Raw genomic sequence first — 23,570 nt, 5'->3', positions numbered from 1 at the left:
GAGATGAGCCAACAACTTGGCACAGCGTGTGTGTTTGTGTCTGAGTGTGTGTGTGTGTGTGTGTGTGTGTGTGTGAATGCGTCTACAGAGAAGCTTTGTAGGTAGCGGAACTACCACTGTAATGTTACTTAACCAGCCTGATTTCCAACTGAGAAGTGTTCCATCTCTCTCTCTCTTTCTTTCTTTCTCTCTCTCTCCTTCTCTCACACACACACACACACACACACACACACTATCCCACTGTGAGAAAAGAGAATACATGTCATATCTGCAGTGCATCTTGAGTCTCTTTCAGATCACAGAGAACACAGCAGACCAAGGGGAGGATTTGCTAAGTATTTATACCTTACAGTACATCAGCTTTGTGACGACTGTGCTAATAGACTTCAAAAATCCTACAGGCTATGATACAACATTTGAGCCAATGTAAATGTAAATTTGCAGCATTCATTTGGATATGGTATGTGAAAAATAAGTATTCTTGGTCATCATCTAAATGGACTCAAAATGTTCCCATGTATCAGTTGTTAATTAACGCCTCTATTTACTGTATATTCCTTAAATAATGGCGATAGCTTTCCTTAAGATAAATTGAAAATTCCAATTTCTCATGAGCGCAGCAAAGTTGTTTTTTTTCTTTCGCCAAGCACCTGTTAATCTCCCAGCCATCTTTTAAGCCCCTATGTGTATAATATTTAGCTTAATATATCATTGTCAAATTAATTTTGATAGCATAGTATTATGGCTGTGGAAAAACTAGACAATGGTGGTGAAAATTGGTTTATTCTATGTAATTATTCTATGTTCTGTGTAATTTCACAGTTGTTACGCCCAAATCTAGTTTTAACTACAATATTCGGGACTTAAGGGGTCGCCAAAGTGATCAAGTCATCACACACACACACAGACAAACTCTATGCCAAAGAAAGGACATCAAAATTAGCCAATAGCCAAAAGTGTATGATTTTTATACTTATATTTAAAAGCTGGGAAATCTCACGCCACAATTTCACACAGAGGATTTCTAGGTTTGACTGAAACAGCAACTTTGAGCTAAATTAGTTTCAGGAATTTACTAGATATTTTATAGTGTGCAAGCGCTATAAGCACATGCAGAGAGAGACGCGCACACACACACACACACACACACACACACACACACACACACAGACTGATGCCTGGTTCAGCCCTGCTGCACAACCTCTCGGCCCCTGCTACCCGCCATAAACACATTTTACGGCCTGTTTTTCAAAGGGTTCATCTTTCCATTTAGGCCTGTTAAGTGACACTGGGAGAGGGTGTGAACTGTCGGTGGAAGCCACAGACACACAGGCAGACGGTTTAAATCCAGCCGTCTCAGCACTACAGCCAGACAGAGTGGCACTAGCACTGACGAGTTAAATTAAAACTAAAAATTAAAAGGCGGCTGTTTTGTTGGAGGGTGTGTTATTTATGAGATAGGTTTCTTTTCTTTTTTTTTTACAGTGGAATCTATTGCTCTGCCACTAAGTCAAAGTTTTTTTTTCTGATTTTTTTTTTTTTTTCCAAAGAGAAACAGTTATAAAGTTAGGAGAGGACGGAGGAGGAGAGGAAAGCATGGAGGGATAAGAAAGAGAGTGATGGAGGGCGGGAGAGAGGGAGAGTCGCTACTACTGTGAGAAACAACTTCCTCAAGGTCTGTTTATCAACTTTGTTTGTCACATATGGGAGTACACACACACACACACACACACACACACACACACACACACACACACCAGATAACAGCTGGACTAGCCAAACCACTTAGTAAAATATGTCTTTTTATCCGTCCCTCTAGATATTTACATTTTTACATCTTAGGCACATTTAGCTAGCAGTTTTATCCAGAGAGGCTTACCATTAAGCAGGTAGGGCTTCGCTCTTGCTCATGGATATTTAGTTAGAGCACATGGCCTTTGATATACAGCAAATTGTGTTTTAAAAGACATTTGGCAGGCATTAGTCAAAGTTAAAACAGTTAAAATCTATTAAAGAGTACAGTCTCTCATAGCTGGTATTCTCTATGGGCCAGTGCTTTTATTGTCAATACTGGTGTCACTTGTAACTATTTGTTCTGGCAATGGGTACTGATTTATTTCAAGTCCATTTCAGTTAAAAAATTGTAATAAAAATAGAAATAAAATAAAAAATAAAATAAACACAGCCTACTCAGGAATGTTCTTATTAAAAAATGTGCTATATCCACAAGGAAAGGCCAGTTTGTGAACGCTGCCCACTCAGAGCCTGTAGTGCAAACATTAAAACGTTCTGAAACTTTCAAACCTTCCAACCTTGTGGTTCATCTGAGGCCACGAGTGTCAGACAGTGTAATTCCTGTGACCTCTCGCCACCTTTGTAAACACAGGTTTGACTAAGCAATGATTGGTCATGAATGGAGAAACAGTTTTTAGCCTTTTGGCCACCTTAATTTACCAAATACAACTCTCTCTTCATTTGGAGGCATCATTATAAGTAATCAGCAATACGGTTCTGCTCTGTTGCAATGTTTCTTAAACTACAGGTAGGGACCCAAAATGGGTCACAGGCCTGTTTCTGTTGGGTCCTGACATTCAGGACATTACAGTCAATAGTAGCAAAAATGTTTCAGTGAGCCTGGGTCTCAGAAACTAAATTTACTCAATTTAGGTCACAGGCTGTAAACGTTTAAGAAGCCCTGCTCTATCTCGCTCCCTTGTTGTAGTTCAATAGAGACAGTTTGTGTTTGCACTCTCTGATCAGTTTGACCTCTCACACAAACATTCCTGGCATCTTTCTGCTGAAACCATGGAGACAGTCTGAGGACTCTGCAACCTGTGTTACTCAATCTCAAAAGACAAGACTTTGGTTTCCAGTCTGCTATCTGTACAATCAAACAGTGTTTCTAGTAAATGCAAATCCTACACCGTCTTACATTATGCTTAGTATTATTTTCTGTAGTTTTATTTAATTTTGCAACATTTCCTACCTTTCCATTCATACTATACTGTGAAATTTGTAACATTTGTAACATTTCTGTGGCAATGTCTGGATGTGAACCTACAAACTTTCGACTATGACTTTATTTATTTTCTGCATTAGGGCTATTGCTGTTTACTTATATTTTTATTCCCTTTTATTGTCATTCTTATGGTTGTTTTACTATTTTGCACCATGTAGTTTCTGTTGTCATTTAGGTTCTGTTATCCAAACTAGTTGTGTGTTTGCTTATCTTACTGTTGTTTTTGTTTTTCTGGTTGGTGTTCTTTTGTTTGTTTTGAAGTGAGCTGTTCAGATAAGCCCATTAGCCTTTTAATCTCATCTGCAAGAATTAGTAACTGCATCTCTTTTTTCTGTTTTTTATCATCATACTCGATGCTTTTTGCTCACTTCACTTCCATGTTTTATTACTGTGCTAAACTAAACTAATAATCTAAGTGGGGGTCAGACTTACGGGGTGGAGTCCAAGCTGATGCTATTGGCCTGTGTGGACGACGCCGACTTGTGATTGGAGGAGAAGACGGGCAGACTGGGTGAAGCGTGGATCACGTGATCGACCAGGTGGCCGACGGACGACGGGCGCAGACGTGTGCCCTCCTGCACGAACAGCGAATTCCTGCCGGGCACACACACACACACACACAACAGCATTATATATGGCTTAAGAATAAATGAAAAAAGATGTACACTGCAAATTGCGCTTTACAGTAATTTCAGAACAGCTTTCCTAACAACGCAAAGCGGAGTTTAAAATATTTTATAACGGTTTTGAATTGAATGTGAACTGAAACTAGCCCTGTCAAGCGCTCCAGTTAGTATGCTGGAGATTGGACTCACTGGTTGGGCGTCCCGGGCGGGGAGCGAGTGGGCAGGCTCTGGGTCTCCAGTCTCTCATCTGATAGGCTGTTCCTGCTGACCGCCTCCCAGTCAGTCCCGCCCACCAACTTCCTGGCCAATGGCTTGCTGGGAGACCTGCTTAGACCAGGAAATGCATTCGGTTGTGTGACCAAATTCCAAAATAATTATAAGATGAAATCAGGGCTAAATCAGCTTAGTTCTTATAGTGTATGTCAGGTCTAATCAATTGGCGGCCCGCGGGCCAACTCCGGCCCGCCAATCAAGTCACACCGGCCCGCCGATCAGTTCTGCTTACAAATAAATACAATTTAAAACCTGAAGAAAAAAAAAATCACGTGAGTAACGGACATTTTTGACACAATAAATCCTTCAAACCAGCAGAGCGCTCCTGTGTAATGTAAACTAGATCCTGTTCTACATACTCCGGTACAGTAGGTGGCGGTATGCAAACGCAAAGAAGAAGAAGAAGAAGCTACTCCAGTATCCAGACAACCGAAACTAGCTCACTAAAATAGTAACCCACCAGTAATTTGTTTTATAATACTGAATTTGGATAAGAGATGGCACAATGTCACTATCATCGCTGAAGAAAAGAAAAGTTGATGCCGAAAATCGTCAATTCAACAGCGACTGGACTGAGAAATATGTGTACAGTGAAACTGCTGAGGGCAAGCCAATGTGTTTGCTCTGCAATGAGTGCACCTCCGTTGCAAAGGAATATAACCTGCGGAGGCACTTCAAAACAAAGCATCCCAGCTTTGATGCAATTTATCCGTCGGGTTCGGATGTTCGCCAGCAAAAAATCCAAACTAACAGCAAACTACGAGCGTAGCCGTGTTGTCTTCAGTCGATCTTGCTCTACCCAGCAGAAGGCAACTACAGCATCTCTCCGGGTGGCATGGATCCTTGGTAAAAAGAAAAAGCCATTCACTGACGCCGAGACGATAAAAGAATGCATGCTAGCCGCTGTCGAGGAGGTGGTAACGGATAATCAAGTGAGAGACCGGGTGATGTCATGTATCAAGTCAATACCCATGTCAGATACATCAACTGCAAGAAGGGTAGATGTTTTAGCCACAGACGTTTCTGAAACTCTTTTGGCTCGATTGAGGAAAGCTGATGTTATGTCCCTGGCTGTGGACGAATCCACCGACAACTCTGACACAGCTCAACTTTGTTTATTTGTGCGGTTTTTCGATGGTGACTGCAGGAAATGCTGTGATGTAGCTAAACCAGAAAGATGGTTATAAATGTTTTTACAGGAAATGCTGTGATGTAGCTAGGTAAGAGATGTCAGAATTGAATACATTTGTTTCAAATATGTGTTTACTTTTGGGGCTATTTCACAGCTTGTGTTGCAAAGAAAATGAAATTAAGCCCTTGGCCTAATTACTTAAAGAATGCCTATTTATTTTCTTTTTTAATTTATGATTAGGCTACTTTTGCAATGTAGCGAAATAAAAGTATTGAAAATGTGGTGGCGCGTTGTGTCAAGTGTACATACATAATGAGAATAATAGCTCAGGGAAATGTCCGGCCCCCGGGCCCTTAGCTTTCTGACAATGTGGCCCCCTGAACAATATAGTTGAATAGCCCTGGTGCATGTTGACCTTCAGAGGCTTGTTATTGTTTGAATTCAAACACATTACCATTACCTGGCAAACACTCTGTCCTTGATGCCTTTCTCCTTTCCATACTGCACCGATTGCACCTCTGTCCGCCCGCTAGAGAGACAAACAACAGAAAACAACAATCAGTGGACTGTCTCGGAAACATCAACAGAAACGTTTCAACATCCAATTTTCATGATTGTAATGTTTCTAATTGAACTGATGGATGACTTGAGCTGGAAAACGTTTTTGACCCTTATGAACCCCATATAGTATGATTTCAAAAATGCATGGTGATCAAGCAAGCGTTTTTGGAGATACAAGGTTTTTACCTGGCAGCAGTAACCTTCTATGATATTCTGCAATGTTAAGAACTATTTAATAGCATCAGTTCCTCAAATCTTCCAAAAACGCAACCTTAAGAAACAAAACAAAAAAAAAAAACAGCACCAACATCAAGCGCTGTTCTGTCAGGGGACGTCTTTGAGTCAGCAACAAGCACAGAACACCAGAAAACTTTTCAGCACAACACAACACATTCAACACGGATAATTTATGATATGCTACATTAACAACATTTTTGTAGTGTCAGTAATAATCATATCTCTCCAAACTTTAAAAAACAGCAACAACAAGAATGATACAGTCAGGGGACTTACAAAAAAAAAAAACGCCTTGAGACATTTCAGAGCAACGCACAACATTGAAATTCCACAACGTTGAGAATATTTTAGTTGGCATCGCTCAATATCTCACAAGCTTTTGAAAGACAACACGAGCCATACAAGAGGCCGTACATAATCTCTTAATTTTAAAAACACAGATACACAATTCAGAGCGTATCCTGAGCGTAACGTCAGTCAACATCTCAAGGGCAACGAGGCACGCACTGTCAAGACAAACATCAGAGCAGCCCATCGTCTGAGGCGCCGCGAGGCTCGCTCGCATCGCTTCACTGCTGCTCAATAATGCATCACAAGACCTCCTAACTCCCATTTCATCTCTCACTCACATTTCATAGAAAAAGGAAATAAAAGAAAAAAACGCTCCCCGTGAAGTGAAACTAAGTTGTCACAAGGCAATGTCACGATACCGTAAGAGGAGTAAAACCTTTGTAGAAGTTCTTTTATTTTGCCTTCTCAGCTCCTCGACCCCCTCCTCCCTCATCACAAAAGTAGGGAAGTATATTATCAACAATAAAAAAAAGAAGTGTTTTGTTTTGTTTTGGGAGAAGAGATCTCAGAGTGGCAGCAGTGGTGTGTGTCTGCGAAGTGACTCCCACTGAATAATTGAAAACCTCCGGTCAACCCCCCTGCCATACACACACATGCACGCGCACACACACAAACACACTAACGATCCTTGCGAAACCAAAAGAACGGTTGCGAGGCTCGACACAAACAAGTTCGTTTTTTTCTCTCGTTTTTTTATTTATTTATTTATTTTTTAAGGGAAACCATGAATAATTGAGTTGTGGTTTTCTCGGGGATGGAAGCACGAGAGCCACCCAGTAGCCTCCAGTCCTTCTGCTTCCCAAACCAGAGCGAAACAATTCCTCCGAATTCTCCTGACCCAGCGAACATTTACTCCTGTTGACATTTCACTGATGGGGGTTTGTGTGACGGAGAGAGAGAGAAAAGAGAGAGAGAGAGAGAGAGAGAGAGAGAGAGAGAGAGAGAGAGAGAGAGAGAGAGAGAGAGCATCCAAAAGTGTCCGTAAGTTCTGAATGGTTGAGTGTGTGTGCAGGTCAGTCTGTCAAAGTCTGTGTGTGTGTGTGTGTGTGTGTGTATGTGTCGTCTGAGTATGCATTTGTCCTTCAGTGCATGGGGGCAAAACCTATCATATTCTGTGTGTATTACTGTGTGAGTATAAGCATCTGTGTGTATTCTCTGTGTGTGTTCTGTATATTATCTCTGTGTTCCCAATGTGTGTGTGTGTGTGTGTGTGTGTGTGTGTGTGTGTGTGTGTGTGTTAAAGCATCCGTGTATGTGATCACAAGTGTCTGCCCTTCAATCCCTGGGTGAGGAAGTGTTTGCCTGCAACTGAGTGTGTTTGTCTCCTCACTGAGATAGGAACTTGGATCCTAGTGTGGAGTAGTGTGTGCATGTACTGTATATGTGTGTGTGTCTGCATGTGTGTCATCGGATCTGACACTGTGTGTGTGTGTGTGTGTGTGTGTGTGTGTCTCCTCTCGGTCTTACCAGTATCTGAACTTGGAGCCCAGGGTGAAGTAGTGTGCGAAGAAGTTCTTCTGTGGCGGGACGGGCCGGTCCAGCCTGAAGAAGGTGTGGTGCTCCACACACGCCTTCCACAGGTTCTTACAGGCCCGGTAGTTCACCATGTTGAAACCCAGCAGCGTCTCCCGGGACTCATTCTGAACGGAGGGACGGAACGACAACGAGTTAAAGGAATACGCAGAGTTTTGGGGGGAGATTGGCCCCCACAGAGAGGAATGAAAATCACACCATTAAATAAATAATTCTATACAATCTATTCATTATCAATTCGCTGAAGTTCCGCCATGTTCAAGCCCAGCGCAGCTCTCTAGATGCATTCAGGAATGAGGCAAGGAGGAAGGGAAAGGGGCAGAGAGAAAAAATAAAAATAAAAATAAAAAAAGCACCATGTCATTAAACTTTGAAAATGTTAAATCTCAGTAATGCCTCTGCGGTCTCATTCTAGAGGAAGGAGGAGGGAAGGAAGCGAGGGAGGAGGAAAAACTAATGGCGTTTTTTATTTGTGGCTTCAGTTCTGAGAGCAGCATGCTGTCTTATATCTATGTAAACTATTAAACAGGCTGACTGATAGGCAGAATAACTATTTGAATGACTATTTGAATAATTGTCAAGGAAATAGGAAAATATACTGGCTGACAGACTGGCTGACTGGCTGGCTGACAGACTGGCTGATAGACTAGTTGGCTGTCTTTCTGTTTTGTGTAACTGGGGATAGAAACAGTGCCATGTGCCAGAGAGGGGGTCTAGGACACACAGAAGGATTAAAACAGAGCCTGGGCCAGGGTCAGTCAGGACACGTACAGCAGGGGGTTAATCTGACACACACACACACACACACACACACACGCACACACACAGCTAACACCTATACATACATATATAAAATACAGAAATACACCTACACACAGACACACACACACACACAGGATAAACTACTTCTTCATCCCATTGCTCACTAAAGACTTCACTTCAGTGAGGGGTGGGGGTGGAGCTGAGAGGGATGTGTGTGTGTGTGTGTGTGTGTGTGTGTGTATCCACCTACCGCCTCTCTTCTCAGCTGGATGAAGAACTGTTTGCACTTGAAGGAGATTTTCACTATTTTCAACCTGAGAGCAGGAAAGGACACAAAAATGCAAAAGGGAAGGTTAGTGTCACTGCAGTGAGAGATAGTCAGTGAAAAAGCAGTAGCTTAAAATGTGCAAAGAATTCATGGTTGTGTGTGTGTGTGTGTGTGTGTGTGTGTGTGGTAATAGTTGTGAAGAAGTTGTTAAAACCAAACTGTGTCCCTGATGTTCTCTGTCACACATACAAACTCTACACATACACACATTTGAAACTAATTTAAGAGGCTGCACATATATTTATATTACTATACTAATGAAGACATTCCATGGACTTTCATTGTCATCTCACTTTCCCTATTTCCATAGGAAGTGAACATGGGGACGATGGAAGACTGTACTGCTAAAAAAATCACTGTACGCAGCGATAAATATGTGGCTGCCCACCTGAAACGGTTCCAAAAATAAACCTGGCTACATCAGCAATATTGAGATAATGATATTTCATTGTGTCCATGTTTCATTTGTGTAAGTGTTAGCATGGAGCAATGGAGCAAAGTTGTCATCACTTAAGTTGACCAATGGGTAAACCTCCCAAAAACTTGATCTATTCTTTTAAACTCTAATCCCTCACTATTTTTTTATAGTTGGAAGACATGGGATGGACCTCACAAGTATAGAAGTACAAAAGTGCTAGAGTCTCCCAGTGGTTCAGAGACGTGGTTTCAAATCCTACTTCTCCCCTCTTTGCCCGTAAGTCTATGTGAAATCTAATCATGCATCTAATACAGCAGAAATGGCATAAAAATAATCTTAAAAACAGAAGTAAAAGAAAACACACACACGTACACACACAATAAGAGGTCTGCTGATGAGCAGGCGAGTAACATAATCCCTTCCTACAGCTCTGTTGCTGCTCTGACTCATCGCTCCCTGCTAAATATATTTTACATACTTACTCACACACACACACACACACACACACACACACTTGGATGGACAAACACACACACACAAACACACACACACATGCTGAGGCAGAGTGTGAGTCATGCCCCATCTAAGTGTGGCTCATTTGTCAGGCTGCTGTGAACATAAATAGGAACGAGGCAGAAATCTACATTGCTCTCTCTCTTGTTTCACTGAGTCTTTCTCTTCCATATTCTCTCTCTCTCTCTCTCCATACATATCAGTGGACTACACAAGAAAGACAAAAAGAGGACTAGAAGAAAGGAGTGAAACAATGAGAGGTGGAAATATGAAAATAGAGAGCTTTCATGAAAGAGAGAGAAGAGAGAAGAGAGAGAGAGAGAGATTCTTGACCTCTCTCTCTCTTCTCTCTTTCTCTCTCTCTCTCTCTCTCTCATGACGATAGTGGACAGCTGTTAGGGACACCACTGTTGGGCTCCAAATTTAGCCTGACTGGACAGACGTGCGCACACACAAACACACACACACACACACACACACACATACACACTAAATACACAAAAACACTGAACCAAATGCGCATAGCAGCTGGTGTGTGTGAGTGTGTGTATGTGCGTGTGTGTGTGTCTATGGACAGTAAGAAGTTTGTGGCCTTGTGTGTGTCTATGCAATGCATGCATAGTATTAATACACTTAGGCAGTGTACCCAAGAGAGAATGAAGACACTGTGTGTGTGTGTGTGTGTGTGTGTGTGTGTGTGTTGAGCCTACACGTGAGTGGATTATCTTTAAGAGTTATAGGGATTTGAGTAGTTACGATCCCACCCCCGGCACCCATTAACATTTAGCCTCCCACACTGAAGCAGAGTAAAGGAGATTTCTAAGAATCAATGCTTAGGAGAGAGAATAAGAGAGAAGGAGAGAAGAGAGAGAGAGAGAGACATGTAGAGAAAGGAAGGCAGAGAGAAAGAGAGATAGAGAGGGAGGGAGAGAAAAGCGAGGCCTATGATATTTCCAAGAAGCCCAGTTTAACACCAGAAGCCCTCCACTGGAAAAATCTCATGGAATCGGCACAATAATTCTGGAAAAGATCAACTGTGGCTTACACATTAATATGACATGTCAATAATCTCTAATGTGAGAGGTTACCAAGAGATTACACTGTGCATTTCTCGGCAAAAGGGTTCCTGGAAGCGGGTCAAGTGAGGTTGGCGGCAGACTAATGGTTATAGAGGTGGGTTTGTGACCAGAGGGTTGCCAGTTTGAATCCCCAGACTCATCCCCAGATCAGGGACAGTCTGGGTGGGGAAATGAAGCTCCCAGGTCTGAATGTGTATTAGTGTCTAATTTTCCCAAATTGCCTGATGGAACACAGACAAATAAGTCTGCAAGAAGAAGAAAAGGTGACAACCACTTTTTTTATTTCATTTTTATGTTAACTTTCATTTTTCCAGAGAAACGGCCTGTTTCATATACAGTTCCACACATTCACACCTGGGAGCTGCCCAGTAAAACCACAGTCTTCTACTGTTGGCCACTGAGCAGCTTCACTGGAGCAGCTGGTGGTCAAGAGCCTTGATCACAGGCTCCCAGACAGAGGTTGTTGAAGGAGTAGAGAGCGTTACTCATTCACTTTCCTCACCCACATTTCCCAGCTGGTCCTGGGATTTGAACTGCCGACCTTCCGGTCCCAAATCTGCTTCTCTAAATTCTAGGCTTCCGCCATCCCACTCCTTCCTTTGGACACTTGCTATGACCCCTTGCAATTGTGCGTGTGTGTGTGTGTCACTCACCATGGGAAGTAGCTGATCCGTACCCTGTTCTTGTAAACCACAATGCCGGCTGACATCACCCCAATCAGAATCTCTGTGTTGCTCTGGTCCTGATAGAGACAGAGGGAAACAGAGTGTGTTAGTGTGTGTGTGTGTGTGTGTGTGTGTTTGGGGAGGGGGGACAGAGAAAGAGAGAGCAAGAAGTTACATAGGAACATATTGTAGCACTGCTCAATTTTTCTCTCCAGGCCAGGTCACCGCTACAAAACAACAGGAGGTTGCTGAAAACAGACCTGCAAGAGAAACCAGTGCCGCCTTCTGGGTCTGCCTGCCTTCAAACCAATAGCAGAGTGTAGCCTATACTGGATAATGACCCTAGAGACTGTTAACTGCCATGAGCTTGACAAATACAGTTCTTAGATTGTGGCTCTCTGTGGTTTTTGCCTAGTGACCCCATTTTAGGAGTGGCTTTTATGCTTCTGTGTCTTAATGTCTTAAGATTATTCCTTTTTTCCCCCCACAAACTCCAAAATTACTTAATGACCCGTTGGGAGGTCCTGACCCTTACGTTTGAGAACTGATACAAGATTGTGTATAAGAAGCCAAGTTAAGACAGCAATTGCTGTTTACATGGGATGAAGGTGAACGGACTTGGACTGCTCTGTGAAAAAAAAAGGGTTTCTGTGGGGAAAGGGAGGGGAGGGAGAGAGGGGAGAAGACAGGATTGAGGTCACAGACACACCGACACGTCTAACACGGCACATGGCTTCAGCTGTGGAAAACCACGAGTATCCCAGCACTCACATATTCAAACAGACAGAGATACAGAGACAGGGAGACACACGCAACATGGATACAACACACACACTATGCATGCACGAAAGAGACTTACAGGGTCAGACAGAAACATATACATATATAGAGTCTCACACACACATACAGCACATATACACACAAACAGACAAACAGAGACGCAAACACAGCCTTACCCTTGCATAGTGCAGCTCTACCCCGTAGAGCTCCAGCGTGCGTGCTGTGTTCAGATAATTAAACTCTGACTGGGCAGGAGATAGACCACTGAGAGAGAGAGAGAGAGAGAGAGAGAGAGAGAGAAAGAGAGGGAGTGGGGGAAGGTAGATGGGAAAAAGGGGAAAGGAAAGAGGGATAGAGACAGAGAATAAAGAAGGAGGGTGGAGAGGGAGGAGAGAGACGGGGATGGAGGGTAGTGGTGGGGCAGAGAGAGCGATGAAGAGGGCAGGGAGATAGAGAGAGTGGAAGAGAGAAAGAAAAGCGAGAGAGCCAGAGACATATGGAGATGGAGAGAGAGAGAGAGTGGAAAGTGAGGAAAAAGAAAGAGACAGGTGGATGAGAGATAAGAGAGAGGTAATGGGAGGGAAAAGGTCAGATTTAGCATACCAGCCATTTACTGAAAACCTACATCAGTCAGCTGTATTGGTGTATGCATGCATTCATTCATGTGCACACACATATGGCAACCCATGGATGTGCTTGCACCTGCATGAATGTGTGTATCTGTGTGTGTATAAGCGCACATCTGAGCGTGTGTGTGTGTTTGCTTATGTACTGAGTACAGGGTCCCTACATGTTTTGCATTTTAAAACTCCACACTTTTTCCAGACTTAAATTTCATGGATTGGAGTGGATTTGAAGATTTTGGAGGGTGTTCAATATGATATATACATACTGGCAGACTAAATTATTTCTTACTACAACAAATAACATGTAAATATAATAATATGTGAAATGACAGTGGGTCTACAGCTAGTCAAATGCGTGTCTGGACTTAAAAACAGTATTTTTCCATAATTTTGCATAGTTTTTGAGCAAACTTATACTTATACTTTATACTTTTCTTTGTCATTTTTTTGTTAGTGTGTGGAGTTCCTGCCACTTACATGCTTGAATAAGTGTGTGTGTCTATTCATTCTCTGTTCACCTTCTGCACCCACACCTGCAAGTGTGTGTGTGTGTGTGTGTGTGTGTGTGTGTATGTTGTACCTGTGCTGCTGGTGATGTTTGGTGACCTCTTTGTGGAAGTCTTGTGGAGGGCTGGGGATGAAGCAGTAGTCGGACAGATAGCCTGCAGCATGCTCTGTTTCACTGTAGTCACCTAACTCAGCTACAGGGATTAAGAGATAGAGGGAGAGAGAGAAAGAGAGAGATAATGTCAGTGTATCATATTTGATAAGTTGCTAATACTGCACGATAGTTAGGAAGCAAGAGAAAGAGAGAAAAACACTACACTCCTTGTCTACAGGCATAGAGATCAGCACATTGCATTACAATAATTCCCTTTAATATTGGATTATATAGGATTGGGAATTTTGTATGACAATGTATATTGTTGTAGTGCATTTTTTTAAACTTTGTCTCAGTCAGAGGGGAGATATTTCACTCCTCTATACCTTGTGAAAATGATTTTCTGCAAATCATGTCATGTCTGTTTATTGAGCAGTATCTACTAGATAAAAGGAAGCAAAAGTTCTATCGTGAAAATAATCTAAACTAATGAATCTTCACACCTTAGCTGCAAATTTTCACACAACCTTTCACATCCTTCTGCTATTCAGAAAGAAGCATATGTCATCGCTGCAAGTACACCATGAGACCACACAGGATCTGCACTTGTTAGGATTTGTCTAAAAAAAATATGCTGCCAACATCAGAAGATTGAAAGCACAGTGTTAATCATACAGTGTAATAATGCCTCCACATTACTGTGTGTGTGCATGTGTGTGTGCGTGAGCTGATGTGTATGCATGTGAATATGTGTCTGTATGTGCTAAGAGATAGCCTTGCAGCTTATCAATAGAGCTAAAAATAGAAGGAACCATACTTTAAGCAATCCCTCGATGACCGAGTCTGAACATAAAGCGAGTCATATCCCTGCCTGCTCCAATAACCGTTAGCCCGACCCAAGGCCCAAAAACCATTGGGATGTATGTGTGTGTGTGTGTGTGTGTGTGTCCCAAATAGCCCAAAGAACAGGTGACTAATCCAAAAATAAATTGCAAAAACAATCTATTGGGAATAAACAAATACGTTCTGACCCTTATCCTATGAACAGTGTATTTCATATAGCATATGGCCATAAGGCATCTAAACATGGCTAAAAATAGCAAAAAACATAACATCAACAACACCACTGTCTTTACTCAATCAAAGGGAAAGAACGGAGTGATGACAGATAAAAGTCAGAAACAAAAAGAGCGAAATGATTTGAAAGTCTCTGGCAGCTTTCGGAGGCCTCAGAGAGACGGAGCTTAAAGTGAATCCCCAAAGCCATTAGCTCACTAGCTAGTGGTTGAACGCAAAAACGGCCTAAATTTACACAAGTACTCCCTGGACTAACCCACTTCCCTGTAGCCTAAGCATATTGACCAAAGAATCAATTCTAACTAACCCTCCTATTGATGTACTAACAGCTCCAGGGACAAATATATGTACAGTCGATAGCTACTGCGGCAGTATTACATTACATTACAGCACATAGTGATGGAACGGCGCAGTAAAGTTGGTCTCGTTTTATGCTGGTGTCATTGTTTTAACATGGTTCAACATGGAGGCCAATGAAGCTCAAAGAATAGCTGACGGCCGGATCTCTCCTCTCATATTTATCTTTTGATGTGAAATCCATACTGAACTGTAGATTGGCCAACAGTAGAAGAGACTAGCTTGAGCTTAGGTTCCCAATAATTATGTTATTGACTGAACCGCAAAGCCCAAACAAGATGTTCAACTCTCGCTTTGGATCTATGGATTTACATGCAATGTAGATAATACAATGCAATTGGAGGGCAGGCAGGAGGGGCGGGGGTTACTTGGGGGAACGGCGTACCCCTTGTTAGTGCAAATTAGCCCATTGTTAATGTTAGACTTGAGGGAAAACCTGATGAAGGAATGCAGCAGTTTACTCCCCCAGCATGCCCTGCTGTCAATTTGAATAAATTACCGAATGCAACACTGTGCAACTCAATGAACTGCGGCGTAAAAGAGCAAGAGCGTTTGGTGATGCAACAATTTTGTAAATATGAACAGCTGTGTGAATCTACTGTTTGAAAAAAATTACTACCCTTTAAAATCAGTTGCTTAAAAACTGATGTAAAGAGCATTGCGGATTTATTATGAGTGGGTTACTAGCTGTTACATGACACTGGCTTACAAAATGGCACCAGTTCTGAGGAAGAGATTGCTGTGTTTATCGGACAGTTTTTGGTAAATTTCAAACAAGAATTCAAATTTACTGGAATGGATTTGTAGTGTTTTGAGAATGCTTTAGTGTGGGATTTAATTTGATCAGTCCTGGCACTTGGGCCGAGCTAACTGAATTAGCAGCATAGCAGCTGCTTCAAGCCGTTTTTCCCAAAGCAAACATTTATCTTCATAATCTGGGCTGGCACTGAGCTAAGTGACAACGCAGACATGGACCCAGCTACAGAATGTGTGTTTGCGTGTGTGTGTGCGTGTGTGTGTGTGTGTGTGAATGCAGTAGTGTCTGTCATGATGTTGGTAGTCCACTTCAAATCTCTTCTCTGACCTATATAGCAGTGAAATTCCCCATGAAATGCTCCAGAGAGGTGGGGGACAGAGAGAGAGAGAGAGAGAGAGAGAGAGAGAGAGAGAGAGAGGAGATGGAGAGAGAGAAAGATGAAGAGGGAGGAGAGTGAGAAGAGAGAGAAGAGTGAAAAAGGGATAAGCAAAGAGAGACAGTGTGAGAGAGAAACAAGAGAAATGAGAGAAACACAGGGAGAGAAACAGAAACAGAGAAAGAGCAAAATAAGCAGCACAGAAAGAGACAGCAACAGCAAAAAGAGAGAGAGACGGAGTGAGACAGGCAGACAGACAGGCCAGTGTGTCAGGAGTCATTATTCAGCTCAATATGATGACAGAGGGCCCAGTCAGCAAACCCCGGGCTAAATGCTAAATCACCACACTAGATCAGATTAGAGTTAAGGCTGAATGCTATTAGCACACTACAGCACTGACGAAGGCTGGGCTATAGGTCTACAGCAATGTTTCTCAACTGGTGGGTTGGGAACAAATGTAAACCATGAGGTGTTGTGACAGGGCCATGAGAACGAAACAACTTAAATGGGGAAGTAAGTGGTTTCTAATATATTCATTGGAACTGTGTGGTCATGGTAAAATCTAGGTTCCGATAAAAGAGCTGTTGCAGTGTTGCCCACAGAATTCGAATGTAATTGTGTGGCAACGGGGGTGGAGGGGGGGGGGGGGTTGAGTGCCTTTTTATTCTTGTATTCTCTTATATTGTCAATATATTGGCTAATATCAATAAAGGATCTCATTACCTGGATGGCTGTATAATTATCTAATGTACTAAATAGTTCCATTTGTCAAACAAATAACTGACCTGTATATATCTAAAGTACTTTGTGTCAAAGATAACATAACTTAAAATATAAACAGTGCTAAACTGTTCTGTTTGTTGCTTGCTTTTGTCTACAAGGTGAAGAATAGAAATGAGACTCCTTTTACAGAGAAATCTGCTTTTCTGCCCCTCTGCCCTGCTGCATCTCTCTGTGCTGTCAGTCTCTCCTGTATCTTTACATCGTTACATTACAGCCTTTGACATTATTATCTAACTTTACTCTGTTTTACTGCTCAGCAGCTCCTCTGGTCCAGACTGTCCTGCTCCTCCTCAGGACCAGTCCTTTTCCTTCTTTGAAAATATTTTTCAATATTAATCTGGATTGAGGGAGCAAACATTCAGAGCCAGAGTTAAAAAGTTAATATTAACGTTATCGGTCCACTCAGTGGATACTGACTAGCAGCTAGGCTATACAGCTGCTAATCTCGGAAACTCAGCTGTATTCCGAGTAACGTTAACTGTTAGTTCTTCTTTTTGGGAATTCAGTCGGCCGTCTTCCTGGCATGGAAAAAAAATCTCCCTCACGCGTGTGCAGTGGGAGGCGAACAGACGGGTCCGGTGAGAGAGCGAGAGAGAGAGAGAGAGAGAGAGAGAGAGGGACAGAGCAACAGAGAGAGAGCGAGAGAGAGAGAGAGAGAGAGACAGAGCAACAGAGAGAGAGGGGGGAGCAACAGAGAGAGCAAGCGAGAGAAGGAGCGAGAGACAGAGAAAGAGAGAGAGCGAGAGAGAGAGAGCGAGAGAGAGAGATCGCGTGGAGCAATTAGGGGCTGAGCGAATCAAAGCGCTACACGCAGTTCTACGATTAAATAGTGAAAAAAAAGAAAATTTGTGGCGGTCAGTGCTGATATTGTGGCGGCCCGCCACAAAGTTTTCTATGTGTGGGAAACCTTGGAGGGGCAGAGTGAGGGGAGATTGTCCACTAGTTAATCAATCGAGGATGGCGTCGTTCTCTTGGACGGATAAAAAAAATAAAAATAAAAAATGCTAAAATGGGTCGCCAAATATACTTTGGCGGCCGTTAATATACCTGGGCGGCCCGCCCAAGTAAAGTCTATGTGTGGGAAACACTGTGTTGAGATCGACACGTTTACAGCCAGTAAATCTAGAACTGGTTCATTCACTAGGTCATTACGTTGTGGAAATTCATTAATTTGTCATATCAGCACTGGGACACCACTTGGGATGCACTGATATGTATTTTTGAGGCCAATCAACACTGATATGCATTTTTGTAAGAATCCTAGTGCAAATGCAAGTGCAAAACAGGTTAAGCTATTCAGACATGCCTATTTTAAGATTATTAAGTGGTTTTTAAACAAAAGACCATGTTAGTTTTTTTCTGTTGTTAACGGTTGTATTAAGTGACACACTCCTAGAAAACAAGGTCCCACAAATGTCAATTCCACAATTGACCAAATAATAGCAGCAAAACTAATACAGCGATACCGATATTCGTTTTTAAAGCTGATACCATCTGATGCTGATGGTCTGTCGATATATCGGTGCATCCCTAGACACCACAATTCATTTTCATAAATCGTACTTAAATCAACAATGAAAAAGAGCAGAAAGAAAGGACAATGCATGTAAACTGAACCTGGTACCTTAAACACCCAGTGGCCCGTTTGCCATCTCTCTAGCACCTTCCCACTATCTTCATTTGCCTCTGTACAACTTTTGGCCAGTGTGGCTGATTTTGGACTGGCCCAGACTGAAAAACACTAGCCGCGATCACATAGAACGTTTCTACCACTGCTGATAATATTAAGTATCACCAAAGAGCCTAATGGAACTCTAATGGGTTCAGGGCGCCAACTACAAATGCACTGGAACAACCACAGTCATTACATTAAACAGTTTGCGTGTGTGCAGCTAAAGAGAGACCTAATGAATTGCCTTTCCATCGTTATCTAGAGTGTGTGTGTATCCAGGGAGAAGTACTTACACTGAACTGCATACGATGCCAGGAGCGCGGCTGTGTTGTGTGGACAGGGCAATCTGGAAACCACAAGCACACACGCATGTACACACATACACACACACACAAACGTACACACAAACACAAACACACAAACACAGATGATTCAGCTTTTGGATCAGAAGCTGTAACAGGCCTTTTCAAACACCAAAGGTCACTGATGTTTAATAATAACAGTGATATAGGATTCAGAATAACATGGACATGGATTAAGCTTTCTATGTCAAGGACCGAGAATGAAAAAGGCAAAATGTTTTTTCCCCTGAAAAATAAAAGCATTAGCCTTGGTAAAATCTATATGTTTAGAGTCCGCCCAATGAACTTGTGTGTACGGATACATACACCAGAATTTCCTCAACATATATATATATTTCTTGGCAGCATTTAGCCCATGCAGCACTAAAGCTCTGCACTGAAACCAATGCTAATGCAATGCTAACAATTCTATTAGGCCGGTTGGCAGTAGATTTGCCCTGTCTACCCTGTCTATATAGCAATATCTAGAATAAGGACAACATGCTCACCTTCCAGTTAATATATCCTGCTTGATCTGGAGAAAATACTGGTACCTGAAGGGAGAAAAAGACATTGCATTAGGTTAAGATACAAGTGAAATGTATTCCTCGAAAAGGAAAATCTGTTTAATTTGAATACATCATGTAAAGATGAAGAGCCACCAGATGCCTAGCAGCAGGTTTATGGTGACAGTTCTGCCGGAGGTGTCTGTTAAGTGAAATTAATGAACACCCTTCACCCAATCAGAACTGAGTATCCACTAAGCCTTTAGTATAATTAGTAGTACAATAAGCCCATCGAGCTATCAGACTGGCTGCTCAAACTGACAGACACTATAATGAAAATTACAAAAAATCTCTTTATGAAGCGAGACAGGAGCATAGTTTTATTGTAGTTTTAAGAGAGAATGAAAACTCCACGCTATCTCTAGGAACACACCGGGAAGTCGTTCCTCATGCTATGCTCTTGGTATCAGCATAAATATTGTTGTACAAAGTGTTGTTGTGTGATACACCATCAGTGTCACATACACAGTTAATTTCCAACAAGGTTATCAGGAGTTTAGTCGTGCCTAGAATGGACAAAGCAGCAGAGCACCAGGCCAGGTCCAAGGCTGTCTATACAAAGTGTTGATAAGGCCGCGGCTGAGAGGCTGACATGGACACGATGCAGACGAGGCGTCATGGTGCCTCAGCAGGCTCAGGTGCGGACCATATGCCTGCAATATTGTGGGTCGGAGTCATGTTACAAAACACACCATCTCATCGTATGTTTTAATGAGCCTGGGTCAAGGGAGAAAATAAAGTTTTGGCTCTGGGAATCCTTTTGCTATGTTTAAGTACAAATCAAACCTTTTCACAAGGTCAATTTATGTATTATTTAGATTGTCAGATCTGCAGAGGGGAAATTAGTTTATTTTTTCCACATTTTTTTCATATATGTCCATTCTTGTATCACGAGCTGTGTAAAATAAAAAGTGTCCAGTATCCCATGTTATGGCTCTCTGTAACAGCTACACTGAAATTAATCTCAATCATCTCAATGAATATCATAGATTCCAATTCCACCCAACAACTGGTATTGTTCTGTACTCTTGGTAATCTTACCAACTGTTTCCTTCAGTGGCAGGTAGCCAACAGTTCAATTTGGACAATGATGTTAAATCTGCTCTAGTATGTTGATCCTACATACAGACTTAACAGGTTGCAAGCTCTGTAAATCCACCAGGAGCTGGGCTGGTGGCTCGCTCATCTAAAGCAGTGTTTCACAAAGCCTGGGTCGAGGCCAAAGTTGGGTCGTGGGAGGATTAAAATGGGTCTGGTGGAACTGGTGTCCAGAGGAACTGGCTATAACAAGTTGGCCACACTTTCAAAGTTCCTATAGTGAAATAATAATAATAACATGATATTTTACTGATCTCTGTGGGGAAATTCTCTTTTCGCTTGTTCCCCTCCACAGGGGAATCAGAGCGGAGCTGGTAGGGATTCAGTTTCTTGCTCAAGGACACTTCAGCAGGGCAGATGCTTGCCAACACGGTGTGTTTATGTTCGGGCTTGCCAATAGGAGCTCTGGTTGAACGACCTCTCTACTCACTACACCACAGTGCTGCCCCTGGTCGACTGGATTAAACACTGAGAGCCAGTAGCTTTGAAGCAGTAAATCTGCCTAGACTGTCTTGCACAATAGAGTATCAATTAGTATCAGAAACGAAACACTGTGTTAAGCACTTCTAATGCATTAATACGGCAGCCAGAGAATGAGCACTGCTTCCTGTGCGGACAGTGGATGAAACTCAAAAGGTTGTAAAGCTCAGTTATATCATGATTTCCCTTGTTAATCCATCAGCTTTCTGGGAGTTGAGCACTACACTAATGCTTACTTCACTATGAAAAGTTTTGTAGCCGTCATGTTAAGTGTGCCAGCCTACTGAAAAATCTACAAGGAACAGGAATGTTGTCACATACCTCGCTGCCATTTCCTGCATCTCCTCACTATCCACTACTACAAAAAACAATACTTGAAGAAGAGTTTGCTGTCCACTTGTTCCATTTTTTTATCATTTTATTGTGTTCATTGTACTTTATTTATCAAAAAGTATTTAAATTAAATGATCTGTGCTTTGGGGGTTCATAGTGTCTTACTGAATGGTGTTGGCTTTCTATATCTTGTTAATGTAAAATAACAAATACCCTCCAGCCAATTAATATTGAGCATTTACCCAGGCCATGGTCTACAGAAGGTCTTATTGTATGATACAAAACAGTCTTTCTCTGTATGTTATCATGTGTCTCAAGTAATTTCCATGTATCTACTGTATATATAGGACCAGTGCCTCTTACCGTGTGTACTCTTCCTGAAGTTTACCGGGGTCTGTCACAAAGAACTTGACTCTGAAGCTCAAGTTGTGGGGAGACCCTCCTGGGAAAATAATGGAGGACAGTTAGAGGAAAAGAACACAGAGGAGCCTATTGGCTAACAAGACATGCAAGATATGCAAGTTGGTTTGGATGGGGAATTCAATTGCTAAATATACTTATATGCTATACAACTGGCTTTTGTCTGACAGTCAAATGTTTGATTGTGTAGAAAACATGCATAGATGTTGCAATTAGTGTTGCATGTTAGATGAGCATAAACGATTATCTGAGAATACAATATATCTGTTTTGGCATAGAAAATACATTTTCCATTGATGGTCATGTGTTTTTTGTATTTTTCAGTTACCAAGAGACATTTTCTACACATGTTGGACAATGTCAGTAGTTAATACTCAAAGAAAAAGCAAAATCAGAGATACAATATTCCGGCTGGACACTGACATTATGTGGCAGCTTCAACACTTATTTTTATACCACTGTTATATATAACTGTGTTATAAATAACTCCAGGCTTAAAACATGTAGGCCTACGTTTGATAAAAACACATCAGAAGCTATCCGTATAGTATGAAAAACATAAAAGACTGTAGTTATTACTCATTTAGTCAATCACTCAGCATAAAAACGCAGAGTTGAAATACAGTTCAATCATTGCTCGGGGAGGATTGATGATCTCACTAAGGCTACTTTGTAATTGTTCTATGTGTTACACATTCTATTAGTCATTATCAAAAATAAGAGCAGAGTTGAAATGAAGTTTAATCATTACTTGAGGCAGATTGGGAATTTTAAATCATGCTCAAAGTGGACTGGAGACTTTTGCTTGAGGTGGAGTGTGTATTTTAGTGAAGGTGGACTGCGGACTACTGCTTCAACTGGCTTGTAGATTTTGAAATTAGCAATTAAGGTTGACTGAAGAGTCTTGCTTGAAGTGGCTCGGGGGTTGTGGTCTTTCAAATCATTGCTGAAGATGGACTGTGAACTGTTGCTTATGTGCTAGATTTCACCTACTTTTTAACTGTTTCCTGATGGGCTTGTTGGGATCGAGCCAGCGCTGTAAAATATAGATGAAGAGAGACTTAGAGACACCATAACACTTCCAAAGCACTACTACGCAACCTCAATAATTCACCACTGGCTCAGCCTGCTACACACACACACACACACACACACACACACGCACACCTGTCAGACATACTCAAACACTATATACACGGATGCATGCACGCACCAGAGTATACACACAGACATAAATGCACACTCTAGATACTTTAATATTTACACGCAGTAGTGATTTATCTCTGAGAGTGTTCTAAACTCAGTCCTATAAAAGGTGACCACATAACCCAGATGCATGCACACACACACACACACGTATACAAATATACTTTTATTAACAAGTAACATCTTGTTGTCATTTCTCACACACACACACACAAAAAGTAGCCTACACCTACTTTTGGCCCACACACATTGTTGATATGACTGGAATTTTAACTATTTGGCTGACACACTTCAATACAAAAATCTCCCACAAACTGTCACACTCACACACTTGAACACACATCCACATCCACACACTTGGACAGACCCACAGCAGCATACTGACCGGTGTGTCTGAGGAGTCGTCAGCCAGGTGAAGGCCAAAGTAGTCTCTCTCAGTCAGCTCCAGGTGCTTAAAGACAGCATCCAGCAATACCTGGCCATGGTCCGACTTCTACAGGGAGGGAGAGAAGAGAGGAAAAGTCAGACATTTTTGTTAGATGTTATTGGTTAATTTCAGGATAACTACATAAAAACAACACGCCCATATCTGGGAGGGAG

General features: G+C 42.0%; 1 protein-coding gene across 3 annotated transcripts in view; it reads right to left on the bottom strand.

Annotated features, from left to right (window-relative positions):
• Positions 1-23,570, bottom strand: part of ptpn4a (protein tyrosine phosphatase non-receptor type 4a) — a 77,819-nt gene that overhangs the window by 15,247 nt on the left and 39,002 nt on the right. For 2 of the 3 annotated variants that reach the window (XM_071898393.2, XM_071899867.2), the window contains exons 3-15: positions 23,356-23,463; positions 22,758-22,800; positions 21,708-21,786; positions 19,377-19,421; positions 18,820-18,872; positions 13,484-13,604; positions 12,454-12,541; positions 11,486-11,574; positions 8,745-8,808; positions 7,667-7,839; positions 5,511-5,579; positions 3,835-3,972; positions 3,452-3,613 (exon numbers count right to left, since the gene is read on the bottom strand). In XM_071898393.2, the coding sequence (XP_071754494.2) occupies positions 3,452-3,613; positions 3,835-3,972; positions 5,511-5,579; positions 7,667-7,839; positions 8,745-8,808; positions 11,486-11,574; positions 12,454-12,541; positions 13,484-13,604; positions 18,820-18,872; positions 19,377-19,421; positions 21,708-21,786; positions 22,758-22,800; positions 23,356-23,463 (1,232 nt within the window). The remainder of the gene's footprint in view (positions 1-3,451; positions 3,614-3,834; positions 3,973-5,510; positions 5,580-7,666; positions 7,840-8,744; positions 8,809-11,485; positions 11,575-12,453; positions 12,542-13,483; positions 13,605-18,819; positions 18,873-19,376; positions 19,422-21,707; positions 21,787-22,757; positions 22,801-23,355; positions 23,464-23,570) is intronic. The other variant, XM_071899101.2, reaches the window with a different exon arrangement.

The sequence above is a fragment of the Centroberyx gerrardi genome, chromosome 10 (genome assembly GCF_048128805.1).
Source record: "Centroberyx gerrardi isolate f3 chromosome 10, fCenGer3.hap1.cur.20231027, whole genome shotgun sequence".
Taxonomy (NCBI): Eukaryota; Metazoa; Chordata; class Actinopteri; order Beryciformes; family Berycidae; genus Centroberyx; species Centroberyx gerrardi.
The sequence above is the reverse complement of the archived record's forward strand: the minus strand, read 5'-3'. Positions and strand labels throughout refer to the sequence as shown.